The sequence below is a fragment of the Somniosus microcephalus genome, chromosome 11 (assembly GCF_052327205.1).
Source record: "Somniosus microcephalus isolate GS21.2 chromosome 11, FLI_Smic_1.0, whole genome shotgun sequence".
Classification (NCBI taxonomy): Eukaryota; Metazoa; Chordata; class Chondrichthyes; order Squaliformes; family Somniosidae; genus Somniosus; species Somniosus microcephalus.
Genome location: NC_140997.1, coordinates 3,629,598 through 3,650,130, shown reverse-complemented (window position 1 = coordinate 3,650,130; position 20,533 = coordinate 3,629,598). Strand labels below are relative to the sequence as shown.

General features: G+C 51.5%; 1 protein-coding gene across 1 annotated transcript in view; it reads left to right on the top strand.

Annotated features, from left to right (window-relative positions):
• Positions 1-1,124: 1,124 nt before the first annotated feature.
• Positions 1,125-20,533, top strand: part of kdm8 (lysine (K)-specific demethylase 8) — a 22,373-nt gene continuing 2,964 nt past the window's right edge. Inside the window, 6 exon segments of the mRNA XM_086000059.1 lie at positions 1,125-1,504; positions 7,674-8,369; positions 9,988-10,160; positions 12,580-12,712; positions 16,541-16,591; positions 17,198-17,396. Coding sequence (XP_085856185.1) covers positions 7,914-8,369; positions 9,988-10,160; positions 12,580-12,712; positions 16,541-16,591; positions 17,198-17,396 — 1,012 coding nt within the window. The 5' untranslated portion in view covers positions 1,125-1,504; positions 7,674-7,913.

Below are 20,533 nucleotides of genomic sequence, written 5' to 3'. Positions count from 1 at the left end.
TCACCCCTGTGCTCGCTGACCCACATAGGCTCCCAGTTAAGCAACGCCTTGATTTCAAAATGCTCACCCTTGTTTTCAAATCCCTCCGTGGCCTCGCCCCTCCCTATCTCTGTAATCTCCTCCAGCCTCACAACCCCCCGAGATATCTGCGCTCCTCTAATTCTGCCCTCTTGAGAATCCCTGATTATAATCGCTCCACCATTGGTGGCCGTGCCTTCAGCTGCCTGGGCCCTAAGCGCTGGAACCCCTGCCTAAACCTCCGCCTCGCTACACCTCTCGCTCCTCCAAGATGATCCTTAAAACCGACCTCTCTGACCAAGCTTTTGGTCACCGGCCCTAATTTCTCCTTCGGTGGCTCGGTGTCAAATTATTTGTCTTAATAATTGTGTGAAGCACCTTTGGACGTTTTACTACATTAACAGCAAGTTGTTGTTGCATCGTCAGCACGAGTTTATTCTGACTTTTTATAAAATGAATAACTGAGATCATCAGTAGGGGACGATTGGTTTGTGTTGAAGTTAAGGCACGTTCTTGGCACAGAGCGAGGGAGCTTTACTCACTAGTATCTGAGCTCGGCGTGCTTGATGCTGACACTTGGTACACAAAGTGAGAAATCCGTTCTGTTCCCCAGCGCTGGGATCCCTCGCCTACCCTGCTCTCCCAATAGCTATGCAATAGAATGAAATACAAGGGACCTTTGTATGGGTGCAGTTGGAGCAGAGATTTTAAAATTGGGGAGCAGCCTCCCCTGAAGGCTCAGAGGGTGCCCTGCATGGTATTGGGGTGCACAGACCTGTAAGAGCCCAGGTTCAGTCCTGCTCTCTACTAAGTTAACGTGTCTTGGTCCATCTGCTCCTAATTTCCCTCAGAATCACTGGGTCCGACAGAGAGAAAATCAGCTAAGCTTATTCCTTCAGATCGCTATCTATCCCCTGCTCGAAGGTGCATGTGTGTGAATGTCGGGTGACGCCCCCCCAAGTTGAATTGCTATTGAGGCTCACACCTGTAAGAGGTCACTCGGGCAGATTGCCTGATGGTGGCGAGCACCTGTAGTACCCTTACCCCTAGCGTCAGTCCATTCCTTGGGGGGTTGTGGTGGGGGGGGGGGGTGGGAGAACAAGGAAACAGAGTAAGATCCCGAGCGGGGAAACGTACCGCTGTTTACCAGCTGGCAAATGACTTCTCCCTGGCTCTGTTGGCAAGCGGACCCGACCAGCCCTGAGCGACAGAAACACCAGGGGCCCAGAGAGAACGCAACACTGCTCATTTAGGCTGCGGTATTTCTTTAAAAAACACTTACTCTCTATTCTCTTCTCCACATCCTGAATGTTTAATTTTAACAAAGTGCCGTTTGATTAAACGATTGCAAACTTGAGCATGTTGCAAGTTGCAGAATAAATGAAGCGCTCAAATGAAGAGAAGGTCAAACATATTAGAATAAACCAGGAACATACGGATCAGAACATCTGCTTATCCTACACTGCAATTGGAAGTGTCATACAAGGTAGGCAAACAAATAGAGACATTAACAGTCCACTCACGAAAAGGAATAGATACAAGACGTTCCCAGCTCACTTGACAGGCCAGTTTTGTGTTATTTATTCGGTGACTTTTCGTGCTAATTAGGGTCCGGTTATGTGCTAGTTCTTCAACAGCCCTATGTCAGCCTATACCGCTCTTGAGTTAGGTTTAACGTGACCCTGATAGAAAGCAATCCGCGTCTCCAGCCGCCCCAACCCTGTGCCTTAACCCCAGCCTCCGTAAAGCACCTCCACAGGCACCAGCGAGGCTCCATTTTCCACGTCAGCTGCACTTGTGCCCAGAGCGCCGATGCAGGGCTGCGCAGAGTTGCAATCTGTGGATTCAGATTCACTTAGAGTCTGCCTCCACTCAGCTCCAACTAACTTCCACGCAGCCCTATTCTAATCAGGAGGCAGCCTGCGATACTAGTGCAGTGTCTCTGTGTGGGGCTGTGCAGCGAGAGGCCTCGTTCCCAAACCGCACGTTATTGCCCGTGTAATCATTCCATTAACTTTTCAGAAGACAGTTTTATGATGTGTAGTTAGGTAATGTGTTGCTTAATAGAGGGAATTTGCTGAACTGCTTCATAATCCCAATTGCTAGAAAGAGAGCTGTGTTTTCCAATTACGATAACGAGAGCTGTGCGGTCCTGTGTTTCCCAATTGCTATAAAGGGAGCTGTGCGGTCCTGTGTTTCCCAATTACTATAAAGGGAGCTGTGCGGTCCTGTGTTTCCCAATTACTATAAAGGGAGCTGTGCGGTCCTGTGTTTCCCCAATTGCTATAAAGGGAGCTGTGCGGTCCTGTGTTTCCCCAATTGCTATAAAGAGAGCTGTGTGGTCCTGTGTTTCCCAATTACTATAAAGGGAGCTGTGCGGTCCTGTGTTTCCCCAATTGCTATAAAGGGAGCTGTGCGGTCCTGTGTTTCCCAATTGCTATAAAGGGAGCTGTGTGGTCCTGTGTTTCCCAATTACTATAAAGGGAGCTGTGCGGTCCTGTGTTTCCCAATTACTATAAAGGGAGCTGTGCGGTCCTGTGTTTCCCAATTGCTATAAAGGGAGCTGTGTGGTCCTGTGTTTCCCAATTACTATAAAGGGAGCTGTGCGGTCCTGTGTTTCCCCAATTGCTATAAAGGGAGCTGTGCGGTCCTGTGTTTCCCCAATTACTATAAAGAGAGCTGTGCGGTCCTGTGTTTCCCAATTACTATAAAGGGAGCTGTGCAGTCCTGTGTTTCCCAATTGCTATAAAGGGAGCTGTGCGGTCCTGTGTTTCCCAATTGCTATAAAGGGAGCTGTGTGGTCCTGTGTTTCCCAATTACTATAAAGGGAGCTGTGCGGTCCTGTGTTTCCCAATTGCTATAAAGGGAGCTGTGCGGTCCTGTATTTCCCAATTACTATAAAGGGAGCTGTGCGGTCCTGTGTTTCCCAATTGCTATAAAGGGAGCTGTGCGGTCCTGTATTTCCCAATTGCTATAAAGGGAGCTGTGTGGTCCTGTGTTTCCCAATTACTATAAAGAGAGCTGTGCGGTCCTGTGTTTCCCAATTACTATAAAGGGAGCTGTGCGGTCCTGTGTTTCCCCAATTACTATAAAGGGAGCTGTGCGGTCCTGTGTTTCCCAATTACTATAAAGGGAGCTGTGCGGTCCTGTGTTTCCCAATTACTATAAAGGGAGCTGTGCGGTCCTGTGTTTCCCAATTACTATAAAGGGAGCTGTGCGGTCCTGTGTTTCCCAATTACTATAAAGAGAGCTGTGCGGTCCTGTGTTTCCCAATTACTATAAAGGGAGCTGTGCGGTCCTGTGTTTCCCAATTACTATAAAGAGAGCTGTGCGGTCCTGTGTTTCCCAATTACTATAAAGGGAGCTGTGCGGTCCTGTGTTTCCCAATTGCTATAAAGGGAGCTGTGCGGTCCTGTGTTTCCCAATTACTATAAAGGGAGCTGTGCGGTCCTGTGTTTCCCAATTGCTATAAAGAGAGCTGTGCGGTCCTGTGTTTCCCAATTACTATAAAGGGAGCTGTGCGGTCCTGTGTTTCCCAATTACTATAAAGGGAGCTGTGCGGTCCTGTGTTTCCCAATTGCTATAAAGGGAGCTGTGCGGTCCTGTGTTTCCCAATTGCTATAAAGAGAGCTGTGCGGTCCTGTGTTTCCCAATTACTATAAAGGGAGCTGTGCGGTCCTGTGTTTCCCAATTACTATAAAGGGAGCTGTGCGGTCCTGTGTTTCCCAATTACTATAAAGGGAGCTGTGCGGTCCTGTGTTTCCCAATTACTATAAAGGGAGCTGTGCGGTCCTGTGTTTCCCCAATTGCTATAAAGGGAGCTGTGCGGTCCTGTGTTTCCCCAATTACTATAAAGAGAGCTGTGCGGTCCTGTGTTTCCCAATTACTATAAAGGGAGCTGTGCGGTCCTGTGTTTCCCCAATTGCTATAAAGGGAGCTGTGCGGTCCTGTGTTTCCCAATTACTATAAAGAGAGCTGTGCGGTCCTGTGTTTCCCCAATTGCTATAAAGGGAGCTGTGCGGTCCTGTGTTTCCCCAATTACTATAAAGAGAGCTGTGCGGTCCTGTGTTTCCCAATTACTATAAAGGGAGCTGTGCGGTCCTGTGTTTCCCAATTACTATAAAGGGAGCTGTGCGGTCCTGTGTTTCCCAATTACTATAAAGGGAGCTGTGCGGTCCTGTGTTTCCCAATTGCTATAAAGAGAGCTGTGCGGTCCTGTGTTTCCCCAATTACTATAAAGGGAGCTGTGCGGTCCTGTGTTTCCCCAATTGCTTTAAAGAGAGCTGTGCGGTCCTGTGTTTCCCAATTGCTATAAAGGGAGCTGTGCGGTCCTGTGTTTCCCAATTACTATAAAGGGAGCTGTGCGGTCCTGTGTTTCCCAATTGCTATAAAGGGAGCTGTGCGGTCCTGTGTTTTGATGGCTTCTAGCCACTGAAAGTGTGGGAGCACGCATTGCTGTGAAGTGTTGTCCCCCCATTTCACATTAGGAATGGGGAGGCCCCTCCACCCCTCACGTCTCGCCCTCACGTCTCGCCCAAGTGGCTTCTGATTGATCGGTAAGAATCTCAAACGATGATTCACTCTTTTCTAAAGTACATGAGTTTTTCGGTGCATTCTTTTATAGTGTTCATCTGTTTAGACACCTTCCCTCAATATAATGCTTTCACTGTAACACACTGTGTATAACACACCCTCACTGTAACACTGTGTATAACACACTCTCACTGTAACACTGTGTATAACACACCCTCACTGTAACACTGTGTATAACACACCCTCAACTCTAACACTGTGTATAACACACCCTCACTGTAATACTGTGTATAAAACACCCTCACTGTAACACTCTATAACACACTCTCACTGTAACAGTGTATAACACACCCTCACTGTAACACTGTTTAACACACCCTCACTGTAACACACTGTGTATAACACACCCTCACTGTAACACTGTGTATAACACCTCCTCACTGTAACACACTGTGTTTAACACACCCTCACTGTAACACTGTGTATAACACCTCCTCACTGTAACACTGTGTATAACACACCCTCACTGTAACACTGTGTATAACACCCCCTCACTGTAACACTGTGTATAACACCTCCTCACTGTAACACTGTGTATAACACACCCTCACTGTAACACTGTGTATAACACACCCTTACTGTAACACTGTGTATAACACACCCTCACTGTAACACTCGTAAAGCCAGATTGGTTGCCATAGTAATTTGAAATGTTCATTAAGACCAGGTGGGGAATGCTGTGCACAGTCTCATGCATTTCACACCATTGCGATGAAGTGGTTTCTACATCCAAAAGGCCAAAGTTTCCTCCCGTCCTCCCTGGAAGGTAAAGTTCTCCCAGTGCCAGCTGCCCTTCAGTGCCTTGCCAAGTGTCCATTATTCATCTGTGAGCTGAAGAGTGCCCTCAGGCTTTTCGATCCTGGGGGTTCAGTTTATTGCTGCTCCTTTATAGCTAATACTTTATAGGTGTCGGCTGTGGCTCAGTGGGTAGCACTCTCACCTCAGAGTCAGGGGGTTGTTGTCTCAAGCCCCACTCCAGAGCACATAACCCAAGCCGACACTCCTGGTACCAGTACTGAGGGAGCGTCGCACTGTTGGAGGGGCAGTACTGAGGGAGCGTCGCACTGTCGGAGGGGCAGTACTGAGGGAGCGCTGCACTGTCGGAGGGGCAGTACTGAGGGAGCGTTGCACTGTCGGAGGGGCAGTACTGAGGGAGCGTCGCACTGTTGGAGGGGCAGTACTGAGGGAGCGTCGCACTGTCGGAGGGGCAGTACTGAGGGAGCGCTGCACTGTCGGAGGGGCAGTACTGAGGGAGCGTCGCACTGTCGGAGGGGCAGTACTGAGGGAGCGCTGCACTGTCGGAGGGTCAGTACTGAGGGAGCGCCACACTGTCGGAGGGGCAGTACTGAGGGAGTGCTGTACTGTCGGAGGGGCAGTACTGAGGAAGCGCTGCACTGTCGGAGGGTCAGTACTGAGGGAGCGCCACACTGTCGGAGGGGCAGTACTGAGGGAGTGCTGTACTGTCGGAGGGGCAGTACCGAGGGAGCACTGCACTGTCGGAGGGGCAGTACTGAGGAAGCACTGCACTGTCAGTGGGGCAGTACTGAGGGAGCATCGCACTGTCGGAGGGGAAGTACTGAGGGAGTGCTGTACTGTCGGAGGGGCAGTACGGAGGGAGCGCCACACTGTCGGAGGGGAAGTACTGAGGGAGTGCTGTACTGTCGGAGGGGCAGTACGGAGGGAGCGCTGCACTGTCGGAGGGGCAGTACTGAGGGAGCGCTGCACTGTCGGAGGGGCAGTACTGAGGGAGCGCTGCACTGTCGGAGGGGCAGTACTGAGGGAGCGTCGCACTGTCGGAGGGGCAGTACTGAGGGAGCACTGCATTGTCGGAGGGGCAGTACTGAGGGAGCGCTGCACTGTCGGAGGGGCAGTACTGAGGGAGCGCTGCACTGTCGGAGGGGCAGTACTGAGGGAGCACTGCATTGTCGGAGGGGCAGTACTGAGGGAGCGTCGCACTGTCGGAGGGGCAGTACTGAGGGAGCGTTGCACTGTCGGAGGGGCAGTACTGAGGGAGCGCTGCACTGTCGGAGGGGCAGTACTGAGGGAGCGTTGCACTGTCGGAGGGGCAGTACTGAGGGAGCGCTGCACTGTCGGAGGGGCAGTACTGAGGGAGTGTTGCACTGTCGGAGGGGCAGTACTGAGGGAGCGCTATACTGTCAGAGGTGCCGTCTTTCAGATGAGACGTTAAACCGCGGCCCCGTCTGCCCTCTTGGGTGAATGTAAAAGATCCCATGGCCACTCTTTTATAGAGGAGCTGGGGAGCTCTCCCCGGTGTCCTGAAGCAATATCTATCCCTCAATACACATCACTAAACCAGATTATCTGGTCATTTTCTCATTGCTGATTGTGGGATCTTGCTGTGCACAAATTGGCTGCCGCGTTTCCTACATTACAACAGTGACTCCACTTCAAACAGTCCTTCATTGGCTGTAAAGCGCCTTGGGACATTGTGAAAGGTGCTGTGGAGAGTTGCAAGCTCGCTCTTTCTGCTACAGCCCTCCCCTCACATTACAATCGAGGAGTTGCCGATCGTGATCAGCAGTAGGCAAGCCCTGGGCTGTGCTTCATTTGTTGCTCTAACCCAGAAATGAGCAGCGTTGAATATTCTGCAAATGGGAGCTCTTTACTACACATGAATATCAACAATTAATCTTTGTGCATTAATAATTAATGTGAGGATGGAACCGTGGCAGAGTAACGCATCAAAAACGCCCACATTGGATGCACAAACTCTTCACCGAGACACACTGTGAAGAATGAGCACGTGGATGAGGTACCAGAGTCTCTTGCTGTGGGACACCAGCAAAAGAGCCTCCAGGAGAGTAGGCGAGAAATTAAAAATACACAACTCGAGGGCGGGAGCACGGGCAGTATCAGTTTTACAACAGCAGAATGCTGCCTGACCTGCTGGGTGTTTGCCGCATTTTCTGTTGTTATTGCAGTATCAGTTTTGTTTGATATTCTCGTAGATAATCGCTGTGTAGCTTTCATAACTCGCGTTTCCTTGTGTTGCGACGGTTTTATTAGAGCGGTAATTGCAAAATCTGTTCTGGTTTGTTTAGGAGCGTCTGCAGCCCATGTGTGGTGAGCCGGTGAAGACCAGCACAAGCCTACAAACACTGCCCCTGTTTCTGCCACATCACCGTTACTGAATGTGAGGCCAACGCTTACCCAGGCACCAGTCCCTTCAACGGTTGGAGAATTTCTTTGTAGTTTTAAACTTTGAAATGATTTACTCTCAACTCCCGAGATAATAACAGTCAGGCTGTTTCCTTGCTGAATTTGCAGCTTCAGAGAGACCGATGCCCCTGCTCTGGGCCGAGGTAACGGCAGTGTTGCCGCCCAGGTTACAGGACATAAGCTTGGAGTTCAACAGAATGGTGGACGAGAGCCTGGTTTTCTTATTAAGACAGACTGTGGAGTTGCTATACAAAGGCCAGGACATTGCCGAGTGTCTGCAGCTCAGTCAGACCATCGTAGACTTCTCCTGGGAGAAGCTCAACATTGGAACTTGGAGGGAGGTGGACAAGGAGTGGAGGAGAGTCTATTCACATGGCTGTCTCTTCAAGGCTGTGTGTCTGTGCAAGGAGGAGACGGCGGTTAGAGAGGCGATGAAAGCTTGTGACATGGGATTGTTGATGGGGGCGGCAATATTGGACAACATTCTCATCAGACTGATTAAAGTCCTTCAGAGCCACGACACCACTGGGAAGAGACCTTTAGAAGATGCTGCATCCCATCAGGAATCGAGCAGAAAGGTACTGTGTCCATTATCGTTGAACCAGCTCCCCGAGCGCTTTATCGCTACTTCTAAAAACTGAACGGATAAGCAAAGACTTCAGTCAGTTTTTCTCCATTAAAATCCCACAGGGATGGGGCCGGGAATGGGTGCCACATTGGGCTGAGAGGATGCTGATGGGAGATATGCCTGCTGCGGATGAGGAACAGAGAGGAAATCATCTTGGAGTCGTTTCAAACCAGTTCCTCATAACACAAATCCAAGACACAACTGCCCAGAATTCAAGGCTGAGATGAGGAATTTCTTCACTCGGGGGGTTGTGAATCTTTGGAATTCTCTGCCCCAGAGGGCTGTGCATGCTGAGTCGTTGAGTATATTCAAGGCTGAGATCGGTAGACTTTTGGACTCGAGGGGAATCGAGGGATATGGAGATTGGGCGGGAAAGTGGAGTTGAGGTCAATGATCAACCATGATCTTATTGAATGGCGGAGCAGGTTCGAGGGGCCGAATGGCCGACTCCTCCTAATTCTTAAGTTCTTATTTTCTCAATGCTAATTAGCTATAAAGCAATGAGAGAGGTGAAATGATGGGTGGTGTGGGAAATGGAAATGTGAAAGTGCCGAGTCGCTGTATGAGTCACCAATAGTCCCAGACCGAAGAATGAATTTTGTTTTCCTCACGGTGTTTCCTTGTCGGTAGACCCCAGGATGACGTGTATTATTGCCCAGCGTGGTCGGAGCGCAAGGAAAGCGCCTGGCCTGTTTGCCTGTCGATGGCCAGTCACAGACGGACATGGGCAATGTGCTGTGGTTTCCTTTCCCCTGTGGGGAGGATCCCAGCTCCCATTTGGTGCACTCCCACATTCCATGGCTGAGATCGGAAAAATCACAGGGAGAATCATCTGGGCCAGTTGGCAAATGTCCTGCTACCGCAGCACCGAACCACACAGGGCATGAGGGTCCCAGTGCCGATAGCCCCCTGCCTGGAAAGGCAGCCTTACAGTGGCTTCAGTACCGTGACCAGCTCCTGATCCAGCAGCCCTTGCTGGCAAACAGTGAATCGAGTGAATGCAGGGCCAGGCTCGGCTCTGAGTCAATCCCACTACCCACCCCTACCCCGACACTAACCGTCGACTCTCACCTGATCACTGGCCAATTGGGTGAGGTACTGTAGGGCAGCCAGAGCTCTCCCTCGCGGGAGTCAGCACCTACAGGAGAGGAGGATGGTGAATGCAGCGAGCTCGGGAGGAACAGGTGACTTTCCTCTGGTTCCCAAAGCTCTCCCCCACTGGGGGTTTTCCTCACCTCATGTCTGGGTCTGTTGTAGACTCACTGACAGAGATTGATCACTGTGATTGGTCAACAACTCCATGATCATTGGATCGTGCGACTACCAGGATGGCAGAAGGCGAACTCGATGGACCTCGGTCTTTATCCGTCTAGCAATTCTGACGTTCCCGTGAGGGGAGAAAACTGGAGAAAGGAGAAGTCTGATCCTAGATCACCTCCTAGATCAGTCACTCGGGGAATGTAATCCCAGATAAATTAGGGGGAATTTGGCAGAAATAACCCTGGGATTGACCGCAACCGTTGAGATTGCAAACTCGTTGATGCATTTAACTGACTTTGTCATTGCAGAGACCAGCGGTTACTCTCCCTCTGACACAAGACATCCGAAGTGGACCGGCAGTCCCGAGAGTGCGCTGCCCTTCACTAGAACACTTCAGAGCCCAGTATCTCATTCCACAGAAACCAGTGATACTGGAGGGCATCATTGATCACTGGCCCGCTGTGCGACATGGCAAGTGGAGGTAGGTACAGCGCACCAATCCCTGGCGTTTAGAATCGCAACATGTACTAAACATTGGAGAAGCTGCCAGCCAGCTCCATCCTTCGTGTGAATTCAGACAAGCAAATTGTGATTTTTATTGCAGTAATGGAGTACTAATTCTGTACCAGTATTAAGATGCAACGGCATTTTACAGGAAGCTGTGTGCAGTGCGCCTTTGCGAGCTATCTGGGTGGGAGCTTGATTAATGAATAATAATTACTCTATCTGCAGTAACCTTACACCGTAATGATGCCATGCATCACAGTAACAACAGCCCAGTCATTTTTCTTCTATTAACAGTTTGCAGGTCTTTGCAACCTGAGCAAAACAGCAGTCCAGTGAGACATTCGCCCCCGCCCTTCTACTCTGTCGCACACTTCTAGGGAGCACACAGCAGCCCTAAAAAGAGAATATAAACTGGCAGACTACCTCACGACCATCAGAGACACAAAACAGAGACAGACCCTCACCAGGTACAGACTAAGCGACCACCAACTGGAAATTGAAAAAGGCAGATACAAGAAATCCTGGCAGCCTAGAGAGAATAGAATATGCGATCAATGTCTGGCCGGCGAGGTTGAAACAGAGATGCATTTCCTCCTAAAATGCGAAAAATTCAACACATCAAGAAACATATTATTCAACAAGCTAAGCCAAACAACCCCAGATTTCAAGGAATTGGATGACCTGTCAAAATTGAGATTAGTCCTAGGAGAAGGAGACAGACCATACCTTGGGGCCAAATATGTAACAACATGTCACAACCTGAGGACTGTTTAAAATTAAGACTGTTTAAAATTAATATTGAACGTACCAAATGAAGTACAAAGACTGTTTAAAATTAATATTGTTTAAAAGTAATATTGTATGTACCCAACAAATGTCAAATCGATTGACACCTACAGAATGTTGGAAAACTGTACCTTTTTGCTATGTAAGCTTTGGCAATATGGTTCTCTGTAAACTTTCATGCCAATAAAGCATTTGAATTGGAATTGGACTAGGCAGTTAATCAGGTTAGACCTGATTTTTCACCTCGGTACGTGGGTTCCAGGACAGGCCGATGGAACAGAAGTGCCGGCATGACTCGGTGGGGGGGGGGGGGGGCGGTGGTAGGACTCCCATTTCTCAGTCAGGAATTTATAGATTCAAGTATCACTCCAGATAGACTCGACTGTTCTCCAATCCACAACTGATGGGACAGTGTAGAGGGAGCTTTACTCTGTATCTAACCCGTGCTGTACCTGCCCTGGGAGTGTTTGTTGGGACAGTGTAGAGGGAGCTTTACTCTGTATCTAACCTGTGCTGTACCTGCCCTGGGAGTGTTTGATGGGACAGTGTAGAGGGAGCTTTACTCTGTATCTAACCCGTGCTGTACCTGCCCTGGGAGTGTTTGATAGGGACAGTGTAGAGGGAGCTTTACTCTGTATCTAACCCGTGCTGTACCTGCGCTGGGAGTGTTTGATAGGGACAGTGTAGAGGGAGCTTTACTCTGTATCTAACCCGTGCTGTACCTGCCCTGGGAGTGTTTGATAGGGACAGTGTAGAGGGAGCTTTACTCTGTATCTAACCTGTGCTGTACCTGCGCTGGGAGTGTTTGATAGGGACAGTGTAGAGGGAGCTTTACTCTGTATCTAACCCGTGCTGTACCTGCGCTGGGAGTGTTTGATAGGGACAGTGTAGAGGGAGCTTTACTCTGTATCTAACCTGTGCTGTACCTGCCCTAGGAGTGTTTGATGGGACAGTGTAGAGGGAGCTTTACTCTGTATCTAACCTGTGCTGTACCTGCGCTGGGAGTGTTTGATAGGGACAGTGTAGAGGGAGCTTTACTCTGTATCTAACCCGTGCTGTACCTGCGCTGGGAGTGTTTGATAGGGACAGTGTAGAGGGAGCTTTACTCTGTATCTAACCCGTGCTGTACCTGCCGTGGGAGTGTTTGATGGGACAGTGTAGAGGGAGCTTTACTCTGTATCTAACCCGTGCTGTTTCTGCCCTGGGAGTGTTTGATGGGACAGTGTAGAGGGAGCTTTACTCTGTATCTAACCCGTGCTGTACCTGCGCTGGGAGTGTTTGATGGGACAGTGTAGAGGGAGCTTTACTCTGTATCGAACCCGTGCTGTTTCTGCCCTGGGAGTGTTTGATGGGACAGTGTAGAGGGAGCTTTACTCTGTATCTAACCCGTGCTGTACCTGCGCTGGGAGTGTTTGATAGGGACAGTGTAGAGGGAGCTTTACTCTGTATCTAACCCGTGCTGTACCTGCGCTGGGAGTGTTGAATCCTGTTAATAGGCGATAAGCATGGCCAACATTGAAGGCCTTCAACTTAATAATTGCCTTATATTCTGCCCAAAGTAAGTGCTCCTGGGTTTAATAGAGAAATTGACTGTGCGTTCTTCTCAGTGTGGAATATATCCGTGATATCGCCGGCTGTCGCACTGTGCCTGTGGAGCTTGGTGCTCGTTACACTGATGACGAATGGTCCCAGACTCTGATGACTGTGGATGAGTTCATTGACAAGTACATACTGGATCAGGTTAGTCCCTGACCTCATCATTTGTTCCAACCCGTTGAGCTCTGAGGCATAAATAATTTTCAATGCCAGCAAAATGTATAAATACTATCTACAATGGCCCAGAAATTCGGGTCGGAGGCTGCCCGCGGGTGCAAGCCTCCGACCTGCACTTAACTTGCGCGCCGACCGTTGAACTGTGGGCCTGCGTGGGATTCTGATCCTGGGCCTCCTCCAACTGCCGGCGCGCAGTGCTTGCGTATCCCAGGGGCGCAGTTAGTTCAATGCGTCCCCTGGGATCACGTGGGCCATGGAGAGCCAATGGTAGCAGGGAATGCTTCATTCATAAGTTTGACAGGAAGACAGGTTGGGTGATTGGGCAGAAACATGGCAAATGCACTATACTGTGGATAAATGTGAGGTTATCCACTTTGGTGGCAAAAACAGGAAGGCAGATTATTATTTGAATGGCAATAGATTGGGAGAAGGGGAAGTGCAGAGAGACCTGGGTGTTCTTGTGCACCAGTCGCTGAAGGTAAGCATGCAGGTGCAGCAGGCGGTTAAGAAGGCAAATGGTATGTTGGCCTTCGTAGCAAGAGGGTTCGACTACAGGAACAAGGATGTCTTGCTGCAGTTGTACAGGGCCTTGGTGAGACCGCACCTTGAGTATTGTGTGCAGTTTTGGTCACCTTACCTGAGGAAGGATGTTCTTGCCATGGAAGGAGTGCAGCGAAGATTCACCAGGCTGATACCTGGGATGGCAGGAATGACGTATGAGGAGAGGTTGGGTAGATTGGGCTTATACTCACTGGAGTTTAGAAGATTGAGAGGGGATCTCATCGAAACTTATAAAATTCTGACAGGTCTGGACAGACTAGATGCAGGAAGTATGTTCCCGATGGCCGGGGAGTCCAGAACTAGGGGTCATAATCTAAGGATAAGGGGTAAGCCATTTAGGACTGAGATGAGGAGGAATTTCTTCACCCAGAGAGTGGTGAACCTGTGGAATTCTCTACCACAGAAGGCAGTTGAGGCCAGTTCATTAAATATATTCAAGAAGGAGTTGGATATATTTCTTAAGGCTAAAGGGATCAAGGGATATGCGGAGAAGGCAGGGACAGGGTACTGAATTTGGACGATCTGCCATGATCTCATTGAATGGCGGAGCAGGCTCGAGGGGCCGAATGGCCTACTCCTGCTCCTATCTTCTATGTTAAGAGCTGTCAAACCTATAAATACTATAAGCCCCAAAACATCACTAAATCTTCAAATAAATTTTAAAAAACCATCACATTTTTAAAATAAACTATAAATTACATGAAATAATTATTTTAAACAATAATTTAAATTTTTGAAAAAATTAATTACATTTTTTAACGGGGCTAAAAATAAACTTAGCTTTCTTTAAAGTATTTAAAAATAATAAACCTGTGGAAAAAATGTTTTAATTTTAATTAATTCACCACTTACCTTGTAAGAAGCCGGCCTTGCGACTGCTTTTTAAATGTCTAACTTCTGGAGACTTACCCTCCCGGGAAAACCTGCAAAAAAAACGTAAGTTCGATGCGCACGCGCTGCCTCTCCCGCGCACGCGTTCGAACTCTGAACCCCTTCGTTCAGGGGCACGGAAGTGCTGGTTTCCCGCGCATGCAGGAAACCGGCACTTCCATTGGGCCTACGGGCGAGTACCCCGTGCGTACTCACCCGGGGAGACCCGAATTTCTGGGCCATTAAGAGAAAAGATGTCTTACTGCAATTATATAGGGCCCTGGTGAGACCACACCTGGAGTATTGAGGACAGTTTTGGTCTCCTTACCTAAGGAAGGATATACTTGCCATAGAGGGAGTGCAGCGAAGGTTCACCAGACTGGTTCCTGGGATGGGGGGATTGCCCTATGAGGAGAGATTGAGTAGACTAGGCCTATATTCTCTAGAGTTTAGAAGAATGAGGGGTGATCTCATTGAAACATACAAAATTTTTACAGGGCTTGACAGGGTAGATGCAGGGAGGATGTTAAGTCTCAGAATAAGGTGTCGGCCATTTAGGACTGAGATGAGGCGAAATTTCTTCACTCAGAGGGTGGTGAATCTTTGGAATTCTCTACCCCAGAGGGCTGTGGAGGCTCAGTCGTTGAGTATATTCAAGACAGAGATCGATAGATTTTTGGATGTTAAGGGAATCAAGGGATATGGGGATAGTGCAGGAAAGTGGAGATGAGGTGATCTTATTGAATGGCGGGGCAGGCTCGAGGGGCCGAATGGCCGACTCCTGCTCCTAATTCTTATGTTCCTATGTCCCACCCCCTCGCTCTCTGCTTCTCAAAGCCCCCCGAACCCCAGCTCTCCACCCCTGGTCTTGGCTCCGCTCCCTCCCTCCTTTCACGTTTGCCCTTTATCACTCCCCTTCTCCTCGGAGGAGCCTTGCTGTGTGTGAGGATCACTGTAAGTGTAAACACAGTGGCCTAGAAATTGGGTTCTGGTCTTGCCAGGGCTGTAGCGCCAGAAAGTTTGCGCCAGCGGTAATGCGGCAGCGCCCGACGAAAATTCGGGTGCGCCGGGCCCAGGCGGCGGCGGGCGCTAAAACCCTCCTTTAGCGCCTCAAAACGGGCGTGAACTTGGGTTTCCCGGCGCTAATCCCCCGCTGCGGCACCCGATGCGGTGCGGCAGGCGGGGGAACTGCAGGCCTCCTCCTCCTGTTAAGGAGGAGCTGCCTGCAGCCGACAACTGTCCGGCGGATTGACCCGACATCTGAGCCCGGCACCTCGGGGAAGTGCCGGGCTCGCATGAGACACTGATCAGGGCCGCGGGGGGGGAATGCAGGAGTCCGGGAAGGGAGGTGCGGGCAGGCGGCCGCCGGGAACGCGGCCGGCCGCCGCTCCACCTTTATGCGCCGGCGCACACTGGGGGAAGACTCTGTTGCCAGAGTCTTAGTTGCGCCTGCCACGGGCGAGGCGGGCGCAACTGAATTTCGGCTTGGGGCCGGGTTACCACGGCAACCGGGACACTGCGCACACCGATGACTTCATCGGTGCCGGCGCAGCGCTACCGGTCTACCGCCGCGGAAGGGCCCCAGGCAATTTAGGAACCGGCGCCAATTGCAGCGCTAGGCCCTCTAGCGCCGCAAAATCGGCGCTAAGGGCACTGAATTTCTAGGCCAGTGTGTTTTTATTATGATAGACACCCAGCCTTGCACAGGGGGGCAGGGAGATTCTTCTGGGGTCTCGGTGAGCTAGTGATAGTAACCCGCCATTTAGCCCGGGGGGTCTCCCAAACACTCGGTGTGTTCAGCAGGACTTCTTCTACAGAACAGGGGGGTCTGGGGAGAGTGGGTGAGTGTAGAGCTGGTGGGAAATGTGGGCCCCGCCGTGTCACTGCCTCCGCCGTGTCACTGCCCCCCTCGCCGTGTCACTGCCTCCGCCGTGTCACTGCCCCCCTCGCCGTGTCACTGCCCCCCTCGCCGTGTCACTGCCCCCCTCGCCGTGTCACTGCCCCCCTCGCCGTGTCACTGCCCCCCTCGCCGTGTCACTGCCCCCCCTCGCCGTGTCACTGCCCCCCTCGCCGTGTCACTGCCCCCCTCGCCGTGTCACTGCCCCCCTCGCCGTGTCACTGCCCCCCTCGCCGTGTCACTGCCCCCCTCGCCGTGTCACTGCCCCCCTCGCCGTGTCACTGCCCCCCTCGCCGTGTCACTGCCCCCCTCGCCGTGTCACTGCCTCCGCCGTGTCACTGCCCCCCTCGCCGTGTCACTGCCTCCGCCGTGTCACTGCCCCCCTCGCCGTGTTACTGCCCCGTCATGTTACTGCCCTCTCTATAACGGGCAGTTTATAATCACGGACTTACTGATTCTCCCTACAGGTGCAGCAGGGCCCCGTCGGATATCTAGCTCAGCATCAGCTGTTCGAGCAGGTGAGGCACTTTCTCCGTCTCTTGGCACCGCAGGCCCCGACCCCGTGATGGCCGCTGTTTCCTGTCATCATTTCCAATCTGCCTTTGCACCTGGTCCTTGGTATTTTTATATAGTTGCTCATCGTGCCATCACACAGCGAGTTGCTTTTTAAACTACAGAGGCTGTACCGCGGACACGAGCAGCCTCTAGTCGAATTGCCCGCTGTTTCCGTGAGTCTAGACAGCAAGGCTCTTCGACTACCGGAGGCACCGGCCCGAGCCGATACTGTTCTCACCCAGGTATCAACACTGGCAAATCCTGGCTGGTGTTTCTCTCCCAGCCAGAGAGCCGATTCTATCTCCCTTGCTAAGGTGAGCCGGAGCAGCACAGATTGTAGATCAAACCTGGGCTGTTCCTGCTCCGCGAGGCCCAGTGCGACCCCGCGAGGCCCAGTGCGACCCCGGGAGGCCCAGTGCGACCCCGCGAGGCCCAGTGCGACCCCGGGAGGCCCAGTGCGACCCCGGGAGGCCCAGTGCGACCCCGGGGACCGGGTGTGTTTTGTGTGTCGTTTGTGGAGTTTATTTTCTCCGCGTCGAGTTGAATCAATGGATTTCTTTATTCCACAGATCCCAGAGTTGAGGCAGGACATCGACATCCCAGATTACTGTTGTCTAGGAGACGGAGATGAAGATGAGATCACCATAAACGCCTGGTTTGGGCCAATGGGAACAGTTTCTCCCTTACACCAGGATCCACAACACAACTTTCTGACACAGGTCAGCGCAGAAACTGAGACAGCAAATGCACCACGGGTCAGTCTGCATCGTAACGGGGGAAAGGCCGGACTGTGGGGAGGATCCAGGGAAAGGCCGGACTGTGGGAAGATCCGGGGAAAGGCTGGAATGTGGGAAGATCCGGGGAAAGGCCGGACTGTGGGAAGATCTGGCCAAAACCCGGACTGTGGGAGGATCCAGGGAAAAGGCCCATAGTTGAAGCCAGGACCAAGGTTGGAAAGAGACGGCGAGGAGCCGAGTTTGGTGGGTAAGGAAGCTGCTTGAAATGAATCAGTGAGAGCAGAGCGAGGGACAGAGTCTGGGTAAAGCCGACTATAGGACTGGTATCGAGAGGGTTTTCACACAGCGATCAGCACTCGGAGTGGAATCCGGGCCGATCGGGCAGGCAAAACCCCAGAATCATTGAACAGAATGGCTGTGCTGCCCTGTGCCCATCTTGTGATGTATTGATGAGCTGGCGCCAGGCTTTGGGGGGTTTAATAGTCTGTATATTACAGGCAGAAGGGAAGCCTGAGGGAGGTGTGGCGTTCCACAGCGTTACCTCGAGCCTTGCTGTCTGCTGGGGGCCATTTACAGGATGAAGCGGGTGATTTACTGGGCACCAGGCGGTGGCTGGTTCCTCACTGCTGGCAGAGGCTGCTATCACCGTGGAGTGACGGTGGCGAGTCTGCTTCTCAGCAGGCTCCAGTCTACCTCCTCTCTGCCTGACTCGCGAGGCTGCCTCCAACCACGCTGTCTACTGGGATCCTGCCATGTCTGAGGGAGCTGCATGTCACAGGCGCTGCTAATCAGAGAGTTATAAGGAAGGGTGTCCTATTGGGAGGCGATACACTCTACACTTTAATAACACTTTGGCCAGGATCTGGGACAGGCCTCTTGTACTGGTGATGAAGGGTTTGTTAGAATGATGTTGAACTTGTACCTAATCAGAGCTCTTATCATTGACAGACTCCTACAGGGGTTAGAAGCTAATCTCCAAGAGATGGTCCCTGCCTTCATTAGAACCACGTGCTAGCCAAGCAGGGGAAAAGTTAGCTTTATTCTCTTCTGTGTGTGCACGCGTGTGTGTGGTATGTGTGTGTGCATGCGTGTGATATTTATATGTGAGTGTGTGTGTGTGAGGTTATCCACTTTGGTGGCAAAAACAGGAAGGCAGATTATTATTTGAATGGCAATAGATTGGGAGAAGGGGAAGTGCAAAGAGACCTGGGCGTCCTTGTGCACCAGTCGCTGAAGGTAAGCATGCAGGTGCAGCAGGCGGTTAAGAAGGCAAATGGTATGTTGGCCTTCGTAGCGAGAGGGTTCGAGTACAGGAGCAAGGATGTCTTGCTGCAGTTGTACAGGGCCTTGGTGAGACCGCACCTTGAGTATTGTGTGCAGTTTTGGTCGCCTTATTTGAGGAAGGACGTTCTTGCCATGGAAGGAGTGCAGCAAAGACTCACCAGGCTGATACCTGGGATGGCAGGAATGACGTATGAGGAGAGACTGTGTCGATTGGGCTTGTACTCGCTGGAGTTTAGAAGATTGAGAGGGGATCTCATCGAAACCTATAAAATTCTGTCAGGCCTGGACAGACTAGATGCAGGAAGGATGTTCCCGATGGCCGGGGAGTCCAGAACCAGGGGTCATAGTCTAAGGATAAGGGGTAAGCCATTTAGGACTGAGATGAGGAGGAATTTCTTCACCCAGAGAGTGGTGAACCTGTGGAATTCTCTGCCACAGAGGGCAGTGGAGGCCAATTCATCGCGGGGGGCGGGGGGGAGAGAGCCTCGGGAAATCGCAGGGGGGAGAGAGCCTCGGGAAATCGCGGGGGGGGAGAGAGCCTCGGGAAATCACGGGTGGGAGAGCCTCGGGAAATCGCGGGGGGGGGGGAGCCTCGGGAAAACGCGGGTGGGAGAGCCTCGGGAAATCGCGGGGGGGAGAGAGCCTCGGGAAATCGCGGGGGGGGGAGAGCCTCGGGAAATCGCGGGGGAGGGAAGAGAGCCTCGGGAAATCGCGGTGGGGAGAGAGCCTCGGGAAATCGCGGAGGGGGAGAGCCTCGGGAAATCGCGGGGGGGGGGAGAGCCTCGGGAAATCGCGGAGGGGGAGAGCCTCGGGAAATCGCGGGGGGGGGGAGAGCCTCGGGAAATCGCGGGGGGGGGAAGAGAGCCTCGGGAAATCGCGGGGGGCGGGGGGGAGAGAGCCTCGGGAAATCGCGGGGGGGGGGGGAGAGCCTCGGGAAATCGCGGGGGGAGAGCCTCGGGAAATCGCGGGGGAGAGAAACATAGAAACATAGAGATAGGAACAGGAGTAGGCCATTCGGCCCTTCGAGCCTGCTCCGCCATTCAATGAGATCATGGCTGATCTTTGTCTGAGATCTTAGCTGATCTTACCAGTTCAGTACCCCGTCCCCGCCTTTTCTCCGTAACCCTTAATCCCCTTAGCCTTCAGAAATATATCCAATTCTCTCTTGAAAATATTTATTGAATTAGCCTTCACAGCCCTCTGTGGCAGGGAATTCCACAGGCTCACCACTCTTTGAGTGAAGAAATTCTTCCTCATCTCTGTTTTAAATGATTTGCCCGCTATTTTTAGACTGTGGCCCCTGGTTCTGTGCTCCCCGGCCATTGGAAACATTCTCTCTGAATTCAGCCTGTCCAGGCCTGCCATAATTTTATATGTTTCGATGAGATCCCCTCTCAACCTTCTAAACTCCAGTGAGTACAAGCCCAAACTATTCAATCTCTCCTCGTAGGTCATTCCCGCCATTCCAGGTATCAGCCTGGTGAATCGCCGCTGCACTCTTTCCATGGCAAGAACATCCTTCCGCAGATGGGGCGACCAAAACTGTACACAATACTCCAGATGCGGTCTCACCAGCACCTTGTACAGCTGTAGTAAGGTATCCCTATTCCTATACTCGAACCCCCTTGATATGAAGGCCAACATACCATTTGCCTTCTTAATCGCCTGTTGCACCTGCATGCTCTCCTTCAGTGACTGGTGCACAAGAACACCCAGGTCCCTCTGCACCTCCCCATCTCCCAATCTATTGCCATTTAGATAATAATCCACCCTCCTGTTTTTACCCCCAAAGTGGATAACCTCGCATTTATCCACATTATAGTGCATCTGCCACGTATCCGCCCATTCCCCCAACCTGTCCAAATCGCACTGTAGCCTCCTGAC